The 19,570-nt window shown below is 39.5% G+C and overlaps 1 protein-coding gene across 1 annotated transcript in view; it reads right to left on the reverse strand.

Moving 5' to 3' along the window:
* Positions 1-1,616: 1,616 nt before the first annotated feature.
* KCNH4 (potassium voltage-gated channel subfamily H member 4) overlaps positions 1,617-19,570 on the reverse strand; it is a 454,196-nt gene continuing 436,242 nt past the window's right edge. The window contains exon 16 of the mRNA XM_089690632.1: positions 1,617-6,919. Coding sequence (XP_089546758.1) covers positions 6,296-6,919 — 624 coding nt within the window. The 3' untranslated portion in view covers positions 1,617-6,295. The remainder of the gene's footprint in view (positions 6,920-19,570) is intronic.

Below are 19,570 nucleotides of genomic sequence, written 5' to 3' on the forward strand. Positions count from 1 at the left end.
CTCTTTACATGGTGGTGATTGTTCTATAGTTGGCATCCAAGTGATAGCAAGGGTTAAGACTCCTGCTAGAGGGGGTGACACTTTTCGTGTTCTGTGCAAATGGGATGTTTTTTTTTTATTTTTCATTTGCAGACACACATCCCCCAAGGGCTGAATGCCGAGTGGGATGTTAATCATTTTTATGAGTAGGGTCAATTTTATTTTTATTTATTACATTTAATTTTTATTATTATATTTAGAGTTGTTTTTTTTCCCTTCTTCCTTCCTTCCTGCCTGCACCATACACAATAAGGGTTTTTATGTAACCCTGCTTATTATGCGAGTTCCAAAGTTTATATATCCATGATTTGTTCCAGGTACGACACATATCAGAGGTGTGTTTTCATTTCTGTCAGTATATGTGTCATGTTTTTAAAGTTGTGTCATGTGATTTGTCATCAGCTGTTATATTCTGTTCCTCTGACAAGTGAAAATCAGTAATGACTAAGCATGTGTTCGTGTGAAACGCGTCTACTGCTCCTCTGTCCTGTCTTGGAGCTGTCATGTTCTTATCATATTGCATGTAAAGGATTCCAATAAAGGATTTCATCCACCACATTGCTGTTTGTGAGGCCAACCATTCTGTTTTTCCATTGCATGGTGGTGGGAGTGTCATGGTCTGGGGCTGCATGAGTGCTGCCGGCACTGGGGAGCTACACTTCATTGAGTGCCAACATGTACTGTGACATACTGAAGCAGAGCATGATCCCCTCCCTTCAAAGACTGGGCCACAGGGCAGTATTCCAACATGATAACGACCCCAAACACACCTCCAAGATGACCAATGACTTGCTAAAGAAGCTGAGGGTAAAGGTGATGGACTGGCCAAGCATGTCTGCAGACCTAAACCCATTGAGCATCTGTGGGGCATCCTCAAATTGAAGGTGGAGGAGCGCAAGGTCTCTAACATTCACCAGCTTCATGATGTCATCATGGAGGAGTAGAAGAGGACTCCAGTGGCAACATGTGAAGCTCTGGTGAACTCCATGCCCAAGAGGGTAAAGGCAGTGCTGGAAAATAATGGTGGCCACACAAAATATTGACACTCTGGGCTCAATTTGGACATTTTCACTTAGGTATGTACTCACATTTGTTGCCAGCGGTATAGACATTAATGGCTGTGTGTTGAGTTATTTTGAGGGGACAGCAAATTTACACTGTTAAACAAGCTGTACACTCACTACTTTACATTGTAGCAAAGTGTCATTTCTTCAGTGTTGTCACATGAAAAGATATAATAAAATATTTACAAAAATGTGAGGGGTGTACTCACTTCTGTGAGATACTGTATACTGATATATAAAGAGAGATATTGATAAATATTATTTGAATAGCTTGGCTGCTAGAGGTCTAATACACTTTTTTTAAGGGACGTTGGATATGTATTGTCATTTATTTACTTTAGCTTTATTGTATTCCACAATATAATTTCCCTTTAAAATGTATTTTAAATACTGAGACAGTGAGGGTTGCAATAAAAATGTTTTGGTCCCATGGTCTAAGTAGGCCAGAGTTTTAAAAAATATCCAAACCTTCTACCCTCACTATCATCAGTATTGTATACCAAAAATGTTGGGTTTAGCAGACATGGCAGTGTGGTTTATTCTGTAATTTAGGAAATTGGTGCCAACAAAAGTGAGAAAATGAGCTCACATCTCTCAAACACATCGCAGACATGAAGATCTGAACAATATTGCACACAGTATAAAAAGCAAGGCTTTAAATTTACTCTAAGCTTTATATATTACAACCTTGGAAATTTGGACAGGTGAATATTTACTTTACTCTGAATAAGGCTAGAATTTAGGTGCTTTGAAGAGGACAAAAAAAAGCAGGGTAGTTGTGCAAACCCAACACAGTTCTGGAAGGTAGTCACATTTCAGAACTCACCTAAGCAGTAAATGGGATGCACGCAAGTATCCATGAAAGAGAACAAGAGCTGCAGTGTCAACCTGAACTGCCTGCATTAGGTTTATTGTATTTGTTTAAAGAGGAACTTCACCCAAAAGGGGAAGTTCTGCTTTTTACATCCTCCCCCCTCCACTGCTACATTTGGCATTTTTTTGGGGGGAGTGGGTACTTGGTTCTGACAGGTAACCGCTACCACTTCTGGTCACATACACTGCACCAATGTGAGCCAGAAGTTGCCCCCCTTCGCCCTGCACCCTTCTTGGACACTTCACAGGTCCCAGAAGGCTTCAGGACAATTCATAAAGCGCAGCACACTTTGTGCATGCACAGTATGAAACTGGCTGTGAAGCCGCAAGGCTTTACTGCTGGTTTCCCTTACTGAAGATGCCGGAACCTGCACCCAAATCGTACTGAAGAATCGGCTTGGGTGAAGACATCCCTGGATAGGTAAGTGTCCTTATAATAAAAATTAGCAGCTACAGTATCTGTAGCAGCTCTTAATCTTTTGTGGAGTGCTTGCAGCTCCACTTCAGTGAGCCGTTTTTACACTTCTGGCACATTTGGATTCACAGAGAGAATGAATAGAATGGGTTGGGAATGGACTATATACTCTGAATATGTTTATATTGCACGAACTTTCTCCATAGGATTTTAGTACCCCAGACAGCACTACTGCCCCCCAGTGAATATGATATGAGATATTGGATGAGCCCTGTTCGCCAATCCTTGAATGGAGCTCAACTCACAGGCAGGCATGCCCACATAATAGTATCGTGTGTTGGATTTAATGTATTTCAGAGATGACCTAACCAGGGGTGGACTGACAACTCATGGGGCCCCCGGGCAATAAGGGATCATGGGGCCCCTTGTGTCCTCGCCCACACTCAAACCACACCCAAAAAAGCCTATGAAAGGTACCAGGGACATCTCATGGGGCCCCCTACTGACCCCGGGCACTCGGGCAGTGCCCAAGTTCCCCAATGGTCAGTCCACCCCTGGACCTAACAAATGACCTAATAGCTATAAGATTTCAGAATTATGGATTACAAAATTTTACACTGTTGTTAAACTAATCCTTATTGCAACATCATTAACAGTATAAGTATTATAATGTATATAACTATTATTTTGGGTACTTTAAATATTTACCTTGAATGATTAGGATTTAATAATGGTGACTAGGTGAAGAAATATAAATAGAATGCTAAATTAAGAAAGATTATCAATTGGTAGGATCTAGGACGCTTCATGACAAGATGTGCTGAGAGATGTGAGTTACAGTTTTTAGTTCATGCAATTCATTACGTGGTCATATAGCATATAATTTTTACTTTAGAATCAAACATGCAGCAAGGCAGTGCATCAATCCCACTCATACAAATACTGTGCTTTCCAGAACCAGACATTATGCCAACTCTCCTTGTGCACAATTCTTTAAAAAAATCCTTCTACCATCTTTTTGAGATTATTATCATCTGCTATTCTTTAGTGAAGAATAAAAATTATTTATACATCCTTTTTTGTATTTGCATACTTGGCTCAAACCCAATTATTCTCAGATGGTCATGTAAATCCTCTTATGACCTACATAAATTAACACAAGTAGTTAATCTATAATACAGTTGAAGGTGAAAAGCAAGCTATTCATTCACCTTTCTGTGAACTAAATTTACTTGTGTCTGGGTTATTTTTCAGGTCAATCATTTAATGATGAAAGGTTATAGAAGGCAAATAAGTTTGTTAGGTACTGAATAAACTGCTAGGGCTAATGTTCCTAAACTGTCCATAGACAACATGTCAGAGGGGTAAAGAGCACCTCTGCATTGAGCTGTGGTGTGCTAAAAGAATTTGAAATGCAGCTTGTGCATCTTCTGTTACTGTAATTCTAATAAAAGGCATCCTAAAAGGACCATATTCTCAACAGAGTGGTAGACCACAGGTCAGCTCTGAGCACTGCAGACATGTGAACAAACCCTAAAACATGATCTAGAAGTTTTAAGAGCAACACCATCTAAAACATCTGTATTAATCCTGGCTAGATGCTGGAAAATCAGATTATCTGATGGTTCCCTAAACATTAGAAAGTGTGGAATGTGGAATTCAGCCGGGAAAAATCTGCAACCAGAGGTGCTTAGGTCTGGTTCTCATGGATTGCCAAATCTGCATGTTTGCATTAATTAGAGGGAGATCCAACCAAAAACAATATATCAGCTACAGGTTGAGCTTGGTGGGCTCAGTCACCAAGCTTCTTATGAATCTTGGGTACTCTAGGAAGGAAATCTCCATTCCAGGGTTACTGATTCTGTTCCTGTTCATTTTGCAGTTGTGAATATTCCCACTTCTACTGCATTCTCCATAAAATAAATGAAACATCTAAAGCTGGATACACACTATAAGAAAATCGGAAGAAACACTCCGTACAAGGAATGATTGTTTGATTTTCTTATATTGTGTACACAACTTTCAACATCTGATTCAGACTTTCCATACCAAAATTTCCAAAAGGGCAAATTCCAAAATGTTTCTCATATGTGAACAGAACTAACGATTTTGATTTAAAGTGTACTGTTGTCATATAAGAAAAATCAGCTACAAAAGACTGCCCATGATCAGAAACAATAAATTACAATAATTTACATTACAACATTTCTACGTTAAAAAAAAGCCTGTGTCTTTTGAGAACTGAGAATTGTTGTACAATTAGTACCATCCTCAGGTTCAACTTGCTGTGAAACATCGAGAAAAACCAGACAATCGTTCGCCCAATTTCCTTATGGTATGTACCCAGCTTAATAGGAAGGGCAGGCACTTGTTGCATTGGCTGCAGCAGCTGTGCAGATATCAAAATTCAGGATCTTCCCTTATCTATCAATTTTTGAATGTTTGTTTTCTTTACGGTTTCAGTGGACAGACCCTTTGTCAACTTCTATAGAACAGTGGTTTTCTTACCTATGAATTTATAAAGAGAGAACTGAATAACATGATTGTATCCCTCAAGCTCTCCTGTGGACTAAGGTAGCTCATGATTGTTACAGCAGCAACGGGGACTTGGTCCAAAAATCTCTGCAGGAAAACTTCCCTGTTTGAATGGTTTAGAATTACAAAAACCCTTTTTATTTATTAATACCCTTTTGAGTAAGTCTGAAATCCAAACTTTCTTAAAATTTAATTTTAGGAATCCTTTGGTAAATCAAAAGTTGAAAAAAAAATGATGTATCATTTATATAAAAGGATGCTATCCTATTTTAGGTGTAAAGTCTAATTTTTGAGAGGTTCCAGGTCCATGAAAACTACTCATGGACACGGGAAATTGTATTTTAAAATTCAATTTAAAGGAATGCTGCTAATTTAACTTCACTATTAATGAAAAATTCAACAAGATGTAGTCTGCTTTGATATACACAGTAGTTAATTATAATGTTAATATTATCTTAGATTACAATTTTCCTAAGCCATAGTTATGTTTTTGTTTTAGATAAGCACAACAGGTGAACAGGTACATAGTGTTGCTTGACAGCCTTTTCCATTCCTCACTTCATTAAAAGGCTATTTTCACCCAGCACTAAGTTCAGTTTTGTGGGTCATAATGGCTATAATCACCAACTTGTTTAGTAGAAAATCAAATAGTAAGATCGGCAGTAATATGTGCTTCTTGTATCAACCACAAGAACACAACAAAGGTATCAAGGTGGCGGAGATACACTGCCAACTGGATACTTGGCAGGCGTGAAAAGCTAGAATTTTATTTAATTTCTCAATTATGTGCCAGCAATTCTACCATGGAAAAGGTGCTTAAAATTTGACACAGTTTCAATAAGCAGTTTAGCTGAAAGCCAGCAAAATCTAAAGCATGGTTAGATAAAAAAAGTTTTAAATAATGTTGGATATGGATGGTAGACTAGAGAACATTGTGTGCCATAAAATAATTGGGACCTTGAGCTCATTTGTCTCGAACAATATAAACACATTGGAGAGCTGGGCAATATTCAAAAATAATGTAGCTGTCTGAAAGCAAAGTATCTGAAGGACATTTATACAGATCTTGTAAACCTGCATAAATTATACTAAACCAATGACCTTCCCCATTGGTTATACAAAGGCCTCTCATCTTCCACTAGAGCATGTAAACCTTCCATCAAGCATTATCTGTAGTTCAGGTAACTTGCTAAGTATAAGGATAAACATGCATCTAGCTATTAAGAATATATTCTGTAAATAGTGTTTGGCTTCTTGTACTTGCTTAAAGTACATTGTGGACATTTGTTCCTCTGGTTTGCATGGGTGCTATAAAGCAGCAAGTTTAGGTTAAGAAACGTCTCTAATAAATGGTATTTTAATGGTGTACTCAAGTTTGTGTTTTCGGGTCCCTACTAGGCGTTGATTGAGTTGGATTATTCTGAACAGTAGTAAAAGATTGGACAGAACTTAGAGAAGTCATCGTGTGAGTTGGTCGGCCTGTGCCTTGAGGGCCAGAGACTGGTGAACCATAGCTAGAAGTCTTAGGGCTTGCACTAGCCTCTTCAGTCTGTTGAAGTATCCTCATCCTTTCCATTTCTCCATGTGATAATGGTGTCCCAGGGGAACACATGGTGTTAGAGGGAATGTAGCAGCAGTCCCTCACTGGATGAAAGGACTCAGAGTCTGTAGGACGTGAACAGGCATCTGGTGAAACCCTTGTAAAATGGACTTGGTTGTAAGGAATATCTGAAGCCACAGATCCATGTCCAAGGTTCCTGGGCATTGAGGATTCCTGCACCAGATGAAGTGAGTGTGGCATAGGATAGCTGGGCCTTGGCTGTTGCTCATTACAGCTCATATGGCTGGCAGGAGGGGTGGAAACGACTTGGACTGTGTAAGGACAGGCCAGTGGTGGGTTGTACTGTTGGGCAGCTAGTAAGGCTTGTAATAAGCGCATCATATGCTGCAGCTCCTTACTGAGTTGGGAAACTTCCTGGTTGAGACTGTTGATCTGTAAAATAGAAACATTATTTTCTTCCATTGGCTAATTATATTTAATAAACAGTTTGCTTAATACAAACATGATTACAATCAGTTAAGACCATGTATTATTTTGAATTTATTCTTATGGTGTCTTTCCCTCATCTTTAGTAATTCAGGTATTTGATGAGGTATGGTAAACTATGCATGTATAAATAAACATTTTTTTTGGAAACATAAAATAAGTTCTGTTGCTTTTACCAGTTGAAATTGCACATAGGAGTTATTCCTTGTGTTGCTCTCCAAGATGTCAGAGAAATCCGCTAGTTAATGTTCAATAAGTTGCAAAACAAGAGATACATACACTATATGGTCAGAAGTATGTGGAAACCCTCCAAATTATTGAGCTCAGTTAGAGTACTGTGTATGCTACAGCATACAGGACAAAACTGGTTACTGGTAATGCTGTAACATATAATACAAAAACATTTTAGACAATCGTTTGCTTTCAATCTTGTGGCAAATGTTTAGGGAAGTTTGTTTACTGCTCCGACATGACTGTCCGTAAAGACATGGTTTGATGAGAATGGGCTGACCTCCATAGATCCTTGCCCTCAACCCTGCTTAACACCTTTGAGATGACTTAAAACAATGACTGCAAGGTCGATCCTCTCATCCAACATCAGATGTCACAAATGCTTTTTGGCTGATTGGGCACAAAGTCCCACAGAAACACTCCAGAATCTTGTGGAAAGCCTTCCCAGAAGAGAAAACTGGTGACCCTTTTGCTGCCTCTGGGGTTACAATTACATGGATGGCAGTGGACTCTTTTACTCACACCCCCACTGGGAAATTGTAAATCACTATCGCATAGGAGGTTATTGGTCCCTTATGTGACAGCAATAAAGTTGTGTAAAAAAAGTTTTTAAAAACGAAAGTGATAAGACCCCATACCTCCTAATACATGCACATACATACATAAACACATGCACTGGGACACCTACATATGGAAACAATGATTATGCTACATAGACATGTATGATTCGTTTAGTTATGAATTGAAATTCAGAGGAAATATTTGTTATACGGAGATTCTGATGTATCCGAATTTCCAAATCAAAGTAGTAACGAATTTCAATGAATCCAAAATGAATAATAATAGAAACAAATGATCCAAATTCAAAAATGAATTTGAATTCAAAAGTTAATTGGAATTTGAAAATTTATTTGCATTCAAAAATGATTTCGAATTTGAAATGGAAACATATTGCAATAAATACAGTAATTTATAAAAGTTAAATTAGATGATGATTCCTACTTACTGTAAGGTTCTGAACAGAATAGAATAAAACAGAATAGAAAAGAATGGAATAGAATAAAATAGAATAGAAAGAAATAGAATAGAATAGATAATGTAATAATAGAAGAGAAGAGAAAAAAGAATAGTATAGAGTAGAATAGAACAAAATAAAAAGAATAGAATAGAAAATAATAAAATAAAATAGAATGAATATTGCAATCATCTGAGCTTCAAATCGATTTGAAAATAACAAATATGTGACATGGATCTGAATATATAAACAAATTCCAGAAAATTCCAACTAACCATTTTAACATGACAAATATGATGAAACAAAATTTTTAACTTAATGAACGAATGCGAAACAAAATACATTTTTCTGTCGTGCACATCTCTAATGCTACACATAATATATACTGTTGGGCAGCCAGAGTGAGAGCAATATTTCTAAGGCCATTATTCACATTTAACTCTAAAATAATGGTCTTTAGACCTTTCAAAGTACCACCGATGTATAATTTTGTGTATTGAAATTTGTTGCAGTTTCATGGGCACACACAGTTTTAGGTATTTGCACGATTGGTATCTATTTTCTTGACACAACTTTTCTTCTATATTTTATGTAAACAAATATATTGAGTAATATATTGTGTTTGTGCATTCAAATTAAAGTGACACTAAGCTTCATTTTTTTTGTTAAATAACAAACATGTCTACTTACCTGATCTGTGTAGTAGTTTTGCACAGAGCAGCCCAGATCCTCTTCTTTTTGAAATCCCGCTGGCACTCCTGGTTGTTCCCCCTTGAGCAGTGCCCCCAGGGCAAGCTGCTTGCCTGGGGACCCCGCTGCGTGCTCATCCCCAAGACGCTGCTCTTTGCATCCATGAGACACTTGGAGCCATGACTCGCCCCCCCCCCACTCTGCTTATTGGCTCACTGGCTGTGTTTGATAGCAACGGGAGCCAATGGGATCCCGCTGCTGTCTCAGCCAATGAGGAAGAAGAGTACCCAGATCAGAGGTGACTCAAGTAAGGATTGGGGGTGGGACTGGGGGTGGTGTCGCTGCACACAGAAGGTTTTTATCTTCATTCATAGAATACATGAAGGTATTGTGGGTTAAAATTAAAGTGATACTAAGCTTCATTTTTCCTGATGGCACTCCTGGCTGTTTCCCCTAGAGCAGTGCCCCCAGGGCAAGCTGCTTGCCTGGGGGCCCTGCTGTTTGCTCATCCCCAAGACACTGCTCTCTGTGTCCATAAGACACTTGGAGCTGTTACTCTGCCCCACCCCCCTCTCTCATCATTGGCTCACTGGCTGTGATTGACAGCAACGGAAGCCAATGAGCTCCCGCTGCTGTCTCAATGAGGAGGAAGCGTACCCAGATCAAAGGGGACACAAGTAAGGATTGGGGGGTGGGGCTGGGGGTGGCGTCGCTGCACAGAGAAGGTTTTTTTATCTTCATGCATAGAATACATGAAGGTAAAAAAACCTTGAGCCTTTAAAACCACTTTAACTTTAGTATATTTTTTATGGATAATTTGCTTTTGATAAACGGTTCAACTAATATTGTGTAGCATAAAAAAATTGATTCTATGATATGTTTGTTTGTGAATTGTGAAAAACTGAACTGCATATTCCAGATGAGGTCATACTGAGTTGCAGAGAGACAAAATGATATCTCTCTCTCTGGAGTCTATACTTCTCTTAATACAAGAGAGGATTTTGCTTTCTTTAGAAACTGCAGCTTGGCATTGCATGCCAATATTAAGTCTATGATCTACCAGAACTCCCAGATCCTTCTCCACCAGTGACTCCCCCAGTTGTACTCCCCTTAGTATGTATGATATGTGCATATTTAAAGCCCCTGAATGCATAACTTTACATTTATCAACATTAAATCTCATTTGTCACATAATTGCTCAATTAAATGTAACGTTGGATTCAGCTTGTAAATTGTAGACATTGTGTAAGGACATTATTCCACTGCATAGCTTGGTGTCATCTGCAGAGACTGAAATGGCACTGTTAATCCCAGACCCTATATCATTTATACATATGTTATAGAGTAAGGGTCCCAACACTGAGCCCTGTACACTACTAATGACCTTAGACCATTCAGAGTATGAATCATTAACCACTGTAAGACCTAGCCTTCTCTGACACTTTTTGTTTACATGTAAAAATCTGCATTTTTTTTAGAAAATTACTTAGTACCTCAAAACATACATTGCTCAAAAAATTAAAGGAACACTTTGAAAACAGATTAGATCTCAATGGGGAAAAATCTCATGCTGGATATCTATACTGATATGGATATGGACTGGGTAATGTGTTAGGAATGTAAGGATACCCCATCGTTTGATGGAAATTAAAATTATTAACACACAGAGGACTGAATTCAAAGACACCTCAAAAATCAAAGTGAAAAAATTATGCAGCAGGCTAGTCCATTTTGCAGAAATTTCATTGCAGCTACTCAAAATGGTCCTCAGTAGCTTGCATGGCCCCTACGTGCTTGTATGCATGCCTGACAACATTGGGGTATGCTCTTAATGAAACGATGGATGGTGTCCTGGGGTATTTCCTCCCAGATCTAGACCAGGAAATCACTGAGCTCCTGGAGAGTCTGAGGTGCAACCTGATGGTGTCGGATGGCACGAAACATTCTATCCCAGAGGTGCTCTATTGGATTTAGGTCAGGTGAGCATAGGGGCCATTCAATGCTATAATTTGCTTTATCCTCCAGGAACTGCCTGCATACTCTTGTCACATGAGGCTGGGCATTGATGTGCACCAGGAGGAACCCAGGACCCACTGCACCAGCGTAGGGTCTGACAATGGAGCCAAGGATTTCATCTCGATACCTAATGGCAGTCAGGGTGCCATTGTCTAGCCTGTAGAGGTCTGTGCGTCCCTCCATGGATATGCCTCCCCAGACCATCACTGACCCACCAACAAAACAGTTATGTTGAAGTATGTTACAGGCAGCATAACACTTCTCCAGAACCTTTCACATCTGTCACAAGTGCTCAGGGTGAACCTGCTCTCATCTGTGAAAAGCACAGGGTGCCAGTGGCGGACCTATCAATTCTGGTGTTCAATGGCAAATGCCAATCAAGCTCTATGGTGCCGGGTAGTGAGCACAGGGCTCACTAGAGGACGTCAGGTCCTCAGGCCACCCTCATGAAGTCTGTTTCTGATTGTTTGGTCAGAGACATTCACACCAGTGGCCTGCTGGAGGTCATTTTGTAGGGCTTTGGCAGTGCTCATCCTGTTCCTCCTTGCACAAAGGAGCAGATACCGGTCCTGCTGATGGGTTAAGGACCTTCTGCGTCCCTGTCCAGCTCTCCTAGAGTAACTGCCTGTCTAGAGGAGTTGAACTTCCTCTGTAGGGTCCAAGTATCACCTCATGCTACCAGTAGTGACACTGACCCTAGCAAAATGCAAACCTAGTGAAAAACAGAAAAGATGAGTAGGGAAAAAAATGTCAGTGGTCTCCTGTTTTGGCAGTTGTGTCATTGTTGCCCATCTAGTGCACCTGTTGTTGTTAATTTCATTAACACCAAAGCAGCTGAAACTGATTAACAACCCCCTCTGCTACTTAGATTAGATCAACATCCCAGGAGTTTAATTGACTTGATGCTATATTCTGATTAAAAAGTATTCCTTTAATTTTTTTGAGCAGTGTATTTTATTTATTATATGCAGGGGCCCTAGAGAATAAAATGGTGGGTGTTGCAATTTTTCTGTAATGGTATTTGTGCAGCGGATTTTCAAATACAATTTTTTTGGAAGTAATATATTTTTTTTTAATTTCAATGCACAAAAACACAATAACCCAATTGTTTGGTAAAATGTAAAAGATGATATTACGCCGAGTAAATAGACACTAAACATATTACACTTTAAAATTGTGCATGCCCATGCAACAGCAACAAACAAATTTTATTATCCATAGGCAATGCTTTAAAAATCTTTACAGGTCACCACTTTAGATTTACACAGGAGGTCTGGTGCTAGAAGCTCTGAGCAAGAAGGGACCCCCTTCGAAATGCGTCAGTGGAACTTTTGAGAGTCTCCCCCCCATTGATGTGACTCGCATTGGTCTTGCACTTTAATACTCCTTTGAGGATCTTGCACTCTTGTTTTACTGCTTCGTTTGTCAGTTTATATCTCATTTTAATAAAATCAAGTTTTGTATTGAGGTAATGCGCAAGGTTGGTGTGCTTTCTTTTTGTTTCACTTTGCTTAAAACATCTGATCATACCAAGATCGATGTGATCTGATGCTTTCCTATTTAACCACTTCCAGTCCGGACACTTTTACCCCCTTCCTGTCCCGGCCAATTTTCAGCTTTCAGCGCTATCACACTTTGAATGACAATTGCACGGTCATGCAACACTGTACCCATATGAATTTTTTTAGCATTTTTTTGAGACAGATAAAGCTTTATTTTGGTGGTATTTATTCACCACTGGGATTTTTATTTTTTTGCTATGTAAATGAAAAAGTCCAAACATTTTGAAAAAAAGTGTTTTTCTTATAAAATATAAGAAAAATAAATAAATAGTATTTCATCATAAACCTTGGCCAAAATTTTTTTCTTTTTACATACTGTCACCCTAGCAGTAGTGTCACCATGGTGGGGGGTGATGAAGATTTTTTTTTTCTTTACATTGATTGCTTTTACACCCATAAAGGCTGTAAAAGCAATCATTTCTCCTTCTCTCTGGCTGCATTTTTGCAGCTATTGAGAACTACTGTGTGAGCTGTGATTGGTCACAGCTTGTCACATGGTACAAGGCTGTTGTGAATAGCCTTGTACCATGTGACCTCTGTGATCATTCACAGATTTCACATGCAGTAAGCTATGATGTTAGAAGTGACATCTTGCTTACTACTCTGCATGTGATCACTGATTGGCCAATCAGTGATCACATGATCGGGACCGCACACAGAGGTCCTGTCCGACGATTGGTGTTCCACTGTGTCCGGAGAACACAGCGGGCACCGGACTGCGTTGCTTCGCGCTCCCAGGGAGCGCGCACAAGCAGGGTGCGGGGAGGCCATTTATAAACTGCCACCCAACCCTGCACTGCCACCATCCGGCCGTTTATATACATGGTCCGGATGGGAGGTGGTTAAAAGATGGCGCTGTTTACATCCAGGGAAACTGGAAGTAATGAATGCTCATCGCTTCCCGTTTCCTATACCATAGAGGTGATTGGAGCCATTCTGGTATCTGATTACCTCTATGGTCAACCGGCGGAAGCGCCGGCTGTTCGCTCGTGTCTCCTGGTGGGACAGAAGGCGGCGGGAGGGAGGGATGTCTATTAGTCAGTTTTCTACTTTTCAAAATTACTTTTTTCCAAGCCTTTTGACTTTACCTTACACATTAGCCGTGTGTGGGGAACTGTGTGAAACACTCCAAGCATGCCACATCCACATCTACTCTTTTGTCCAAGGTTTTGCTCACCTCCTCATAAAAAGAAATCAGATTTGTTTGACAACTTCTGTCTTTCATGAATCCACGCTGTCTGTTGCTTCAAATATTTTTTTTTCAGCAAGAACTCATCTATGTGGTCTTTTATTAAACTCTCCAGCATCTTCCCAACTATGGTGTCCGTTTGTGAACCAGCGGTAATAGATCGCTGCTCAGTTCTCCGGCATTCTCGGAGAACACAGTTCTCCTGTGAATGCAGTTTATGAAGCAGTTCTCCGAACGATGGGAGAACGGTCTCCAAACGCTGGAGAACGGTCTACAAACTCTGAAAAACGGCTCATTTTACTATAATCTCTCGAGATTATAGTAAAAAATCAGTTTTCTAAACAGAGGTAAGTTATCTCTGCTTAGTTTGCGGTCCCTCTGATTCTCCAGCTCTGGGCTGGAGAATCTGGAGGGAGAACACAGATCTCCAGTGAAGGGCTGACATGATCTTCTGAGTGTTATAAACTGTGAATGACCAGAGAATAGCTGAGATCCGTTGAATCGCAGCTATTCTCTGTGTCATAACGGACACCTATAGAAGTTAAACTAACAGGTCTGTAGTTAACCCTTTTTAAATATTGGTACCACATTAGCCTTACGCCAATCCAGTGGTACTATACCAGTCATTAAAGAGTCCCTAAAAACAATGGCTTAGAAATGACAGAGCTCAACTATTTGAGAACACTTTTTTCACCTTTATTCTGACATATTTCTGGACCATATCAATTTTGAGCCATTGTGGATCATTTTGTGCTATGTCAGTACTATCCCCATTATAGAAACGAGCTCCCTTATTTTACTTTGTATACTCAGAGCTGAATAAGGTACCCCTGGAGGATTTACCCCCCTTCCTGACGATGCCATTTTTTGCGATACGGTGCTGCGTTACTGTAACTGACAATTGCGCAGTCATGCAACGCTGTACATAAATTAAATGTATGTAATTTTTTCCCCCACAAATAGAGGTTTCTTTTGGTGGTATTTAATCACCTCTGCATTTTTTATTTTTTGTGCTATAAACAAAAAAGACAAACAATTTTGAAAAAATATATATTTTTGATATTTTTATAGCAAAAATATAAAACATATCCAGTAAAAAATTTAAAAAATCTAATTTCTTCATAAATAAATGTACTCTGCTACATGTCTTTGCTAAAAAAAAATCTTAAGTGTAAATTAATTGGTTTATGTGAAAGTTATAGTGCCTACAAATGGTGGTATATATACTGGATTTTTTTTTTCTGCTACTAATGGCGGCGATCAGTGACTAATTGCAGGACTGCGGAGGCATTCTGACACTGGGGGGGGGGGGGCACTGACTAACTGCCACTGACATCCCCAGTGACACTAATACAGTGATCAGTGCTAATAAAAAAGCTGTGTGTGTTTTACACTATGTGCTGTGTTGTGTTTTACTATGGAGACATGCTGCTTTGTATTTCTCTGCTGGGGACACGAGAAGAGGAGGATCTGGGTTACCCTGTGCAAAATCACTGCACAGAGCAGGTAGGTATGATGTGTTTGTTATTTTTATTTTTTTGAAGTGAACATTTAGTATCACTTTACCTCAGGTCAGTCTTTTCAATTGCCCTCAGCACCCTCCACATTTCCAAATTCCTTTTTTTTTTGCTGTTGTGAGCATAGGGGGTGGCTACATCTGTTCTTCATGGTCCCCCTGTATGTCGGAACATAGTTACCCTCTCTTGCTCACGCCTGAAATGGACTATGAGATTTGTAGTGTGCATAGAGCAGGGCACATGATTGCAACTAACATGCACTGCTTATTCCAAGCAAATGCAAGTGAGGGGAAAAAAGAGAGGTTCGGAAGCTCATGGAGGATGTCACAAGGAAGCAAAAAAAACATAAAAAAACAAATTTCATGAAAACTAGATTACAGGGCTATTAAGTAATGGAGGTATACAGATTATTTTTTAACCACTTGCTTACCAAGCACTTTCACCCCCTTCCTGCCCAGGCCAATTTTTCAGCTCTCAGTGCTGTCACACTTTGAATGACAATTGCGCAGTCATGTGACACTAAACCCATATGAAATTTGTATCATTTTTTCACATGAATAGGGATTTCTTTTGGTGGTATTTAATCGCCACTGAGTGTTTTTTTTTTGCACTATAAACAAAAAAAGAGCAAAAATTTTGGGGAAAAAACGGTTTTCTTTGTTTCTGTTATAACATTTTGCAAACAGGTAATTTTTCTCCTTCGCTGATGTGCATTGATGAGGCTGCACTGATAGACAACACTGATGGGCTGCACTGATGAGGCAGCACTGGTGGGCATTGATGAGGAGGCACTGATGATGCTGCACTGATATGTAGCACTGATGGGCACTGAAAGGTGGCAATGATGAGCACTGATAGGCAGCACTGATGGGCACTAATAAGCAGCACTGAAAGGCACTGACAGGTGGCACTGATGGGCACTGCTGGGGTGGCACTGCTGGCCACTGATGGGCAGCACTGTTGGGCACTTTTGGGGCTGTACTGATAATCAGGGCACTGATTATCAGTGCAGATGTCTTCTGTGACACTTGCCGGTTATTGGCAGTACTTTCTTCACACTGTGACAGCGTGAGGAAAGTGCTGCCGGCAACTGTATTTACTTTGTAATCAGCTGTGTCATTGGACATAGCTGATAGCGTGGCAAAAGGCTGCTGTGATTGGCCTTTTACCATGTCATGTGATCAGCTGTGTCCAAAGGACACAGAGATCACAGACAGCGCCAAATGCGCGCCACTGGGGGCGCATTCAAGGAGCTGGAGAACCGCGCTGTAGCTGTCATGTGGATATAGTGTGGTTGTCAAGTGGTTAAGAATAAGGATATTGTTTAGTGTCATTTTATTGTTAGCACTGACATTTTTAAATCCATGTGTAGTGCCTACAGTTTTGAGGTATGGTGCTAAAGGAGAAATTCCTAAAAAATATTTGGATGGGGGGAACTGCCCTTCCCCTACTTTTCCTTATGCTTCCCACTGTCCTCATTCCCAGTTATCTCTTTCCTTCCTAGAAGCCTCTTGTCTCTCATTTATTTTCTTAGCTGGTATCAGCAATCCAGAGCCTATATTCCTGGACATCCCTCAGTGGACAGCAGCAGGACCACCCAGTAATGACTTCTGTTGTACCTTGGACTGCCCTACCTGTTTGACCCTTGTGTCTGGCATACAATGTTACTGCGGTCTTAGAATCCCCGGTTTTATAATCTCCCCTTTTGAAAACCAATAAAATATTGAAACAGAAAAAGAAAAAACACGTAAGAACACTTCAACCGGTAATAAACCAAAAAGCAAACATTTACTACAGTATGTTGCAGCTTACCAATTCTTTGATGTGATGGCTGCTTTTGGGGTTTTTTAGGCTCTTTAGGCTGATGATCCTGCTAGTAAGTATGCTATTTTTCTACAGAAAAATCTGTTCTGCAGATGTAGCATTTAGTGGTTTGAGACAAGCAATTTACTGCTGACAGTGGTGTTTACAGTGATCAGCTTTTATTTATCTATGTAAAACCTTTATCACAAAAGGGAGAAAAAAATATTTGCTTATAAAGTGTTAGCTGGAGTTATGGCTTGTTAGTGTATTTAAATCAGCTAGTACATCAAACACTCTCCTCCCCCTAAACTGACAATGCTGCTGTCCAAAGCTGTCTCTGTTGCTCCTTCATCAAGTGTAGGCAGTCTAATGCAGGCCATAGACGGGGAGAAAACCAGCCAATTTTTTTTAGAAAAACAAAAAAATCGGTCGTTCAGTTGGCCGACGTTACCACCATTGGTAATAAAAAGTCGGCTGATTTTCATCCCGTCTACGGCCGGCAGAGAGCTCCACTATTATATTTGACAGAAGAAATAGAATATGAATAATAATAAGAAAAAGTTGCAACATTGTATCTATTTATATCCATTTCAGATACAGAGGTTTCTATTCAGATACAAATAGATACAATGTTGCTATACTTTTAATGTCAAATATAATATCGGACTGAAATTCTTTTTTTTCTTCTTCTTATTCATATTCTTTTCTTCTTCTTATTCATATTCTATTTCTTCTTTTACCTCTTTTCCTTCTTCTTCCCGGTCACTGCTCATGCGCATTTTTTAAAATCGGTAAAAAGATCAGCCGATTTGTCCAAAATCAGCTGAAGGACAAAATTGGCCGATTTGTTTCCCAACATGACCGACAAAAATGTGTCCAAATCACGAAAAACGGCCGACTGATTACCCCACTAACGATCCGAAAATCGGCCGATTTGTTTTTTCGGCCGAACATTCGGCCGGTTTTCTCCCCGTCTATGGCCTGCATAATACAGGAGGTGTGTTACTGGCCAAATTATCAGGTGAAAACAGAGGGAAAAAAATCCTAAAAAAAAAACTAATGCAACCACCAGATCTAATGATTGGTAAGCAGCAATATATTACATTTTTGGTTTACTATCCCTTTAGGAAGTGATGAGCTTATCAATGGTCACAAAACAATACATACAAATTCAGAAAATAAAACATTCAAATCCCACTCCAAAGACATTCTGCTACGTTAATTGGCTGGTGTCTAAATTGTCCCTAGTATGTGTATGTATGAATGTAAGTTAGGGACCTTAGATTGTACACCCCTTGAGGGTTAGGGACTGATGTGAATGTACAATATATATGTAAAGCGCTGCGTAAATTGACGGCGCTATATAAGTACCTGAAATAAATAAATAGTGACCTAAAAAACTCCAATAATGTTTACCACTGAAACCCAGGGGGCCACGGAATCACTATGCACAATTCATCTGCTTCATGTCTAGAGCAGCAGTTTGTGGAAGGTCAGCATGGAGACTAACTACAACTGACGAAATGATTAACTCGCCATACGCTTTCAGATTGATCAATGATCACTTCCTACATTCTAAAAGGACCCATGAGAATTACAGTAACCACATCTAAAGTTCCCCTTACCTGTTCTGCACTATGCTGTGATCAAGGCTACTTGCTGAAATGCGTCAGCATGCTTTTATGTCACTCCTGTATCACTAATAAAGCTTTCATGATGATTTTGGACTTGCCGGCTTTTCCTGCTTTTTGTATCCTGTTCTGCACTATACTTGCCTTTTATCTGGATGTCTTTCATAATTGCACATCTTTTACAAGACACACACGGTATTTCAGAGCATTTCTCCTTCAACAGCTCATCCTTCTGCAAATTTCTCAGTTTATTTTTGATGGTTGTTTTAATTTGTTCAGGCATTGGGGAAAGGGTAAAATGCAAAAAAGACCGCCACAGGTCATCTTCTCAAGTTGCCTTGCAATATCTCAGGTCAGCGCTTAAAGGGTAACTCCAGTTTTGTTGAAAAATAGCAAAAGAAAATTTTATATATATATATATATATATATATATATATATATATATATATATATATATTGTATACAACGGTGACACAAGCCATATTGTAATTGAATGTTTTTAAAAATGACCTTTTCTATCTGCAGCTGCTGTAATTTTCTGTCATATTCAATGCAATATGGCTACCTGGAGGTGTTCTATAAACAGATGGTGCACAGAACGCCCCCAGAAATCCTCTTTTGCTTGTGTGATTGGCTCACTGATATTCCAAGAAGTCTCCACTAAGATACAGATTTTGGGCATCTCCTGCAACAAAAATGTCATTTTTGGTGAGATACTCCCAAAGGGAAATCACATCCAAAGGGATGCAGACCCTGCTACTTTCCTCATTGGAACCCTATGAGTGCAGTAGCTGACTGATAATTAAAAAGTCACTCTCATAAAGATTCACTCTTCCAATGGATATACAAACAAACAGCTATTTCTTCAGAATAACAAAAGGTAGGAATCTGCAGTAAAGTTTGTTAAAATCACTCCAATCCAGAGAGGAATGTTTTTTCTCAG

The sequence above is a fragment of the Staurois parvus genome, unplaced genomic scaffold, assembly GCF_062004578.1.
Source record: "Staurois parvus isolate SC_StPar_1 unplaced genomic scaffold, SC_StPar_1.0 ptg000538l, whole genome shotgun sequence".
Lineage (NCBI taxonomy): Eukaryota > Metazoa > Chordata > Amphibia > Anura > Ranidae > Staurois > Staurois parvus.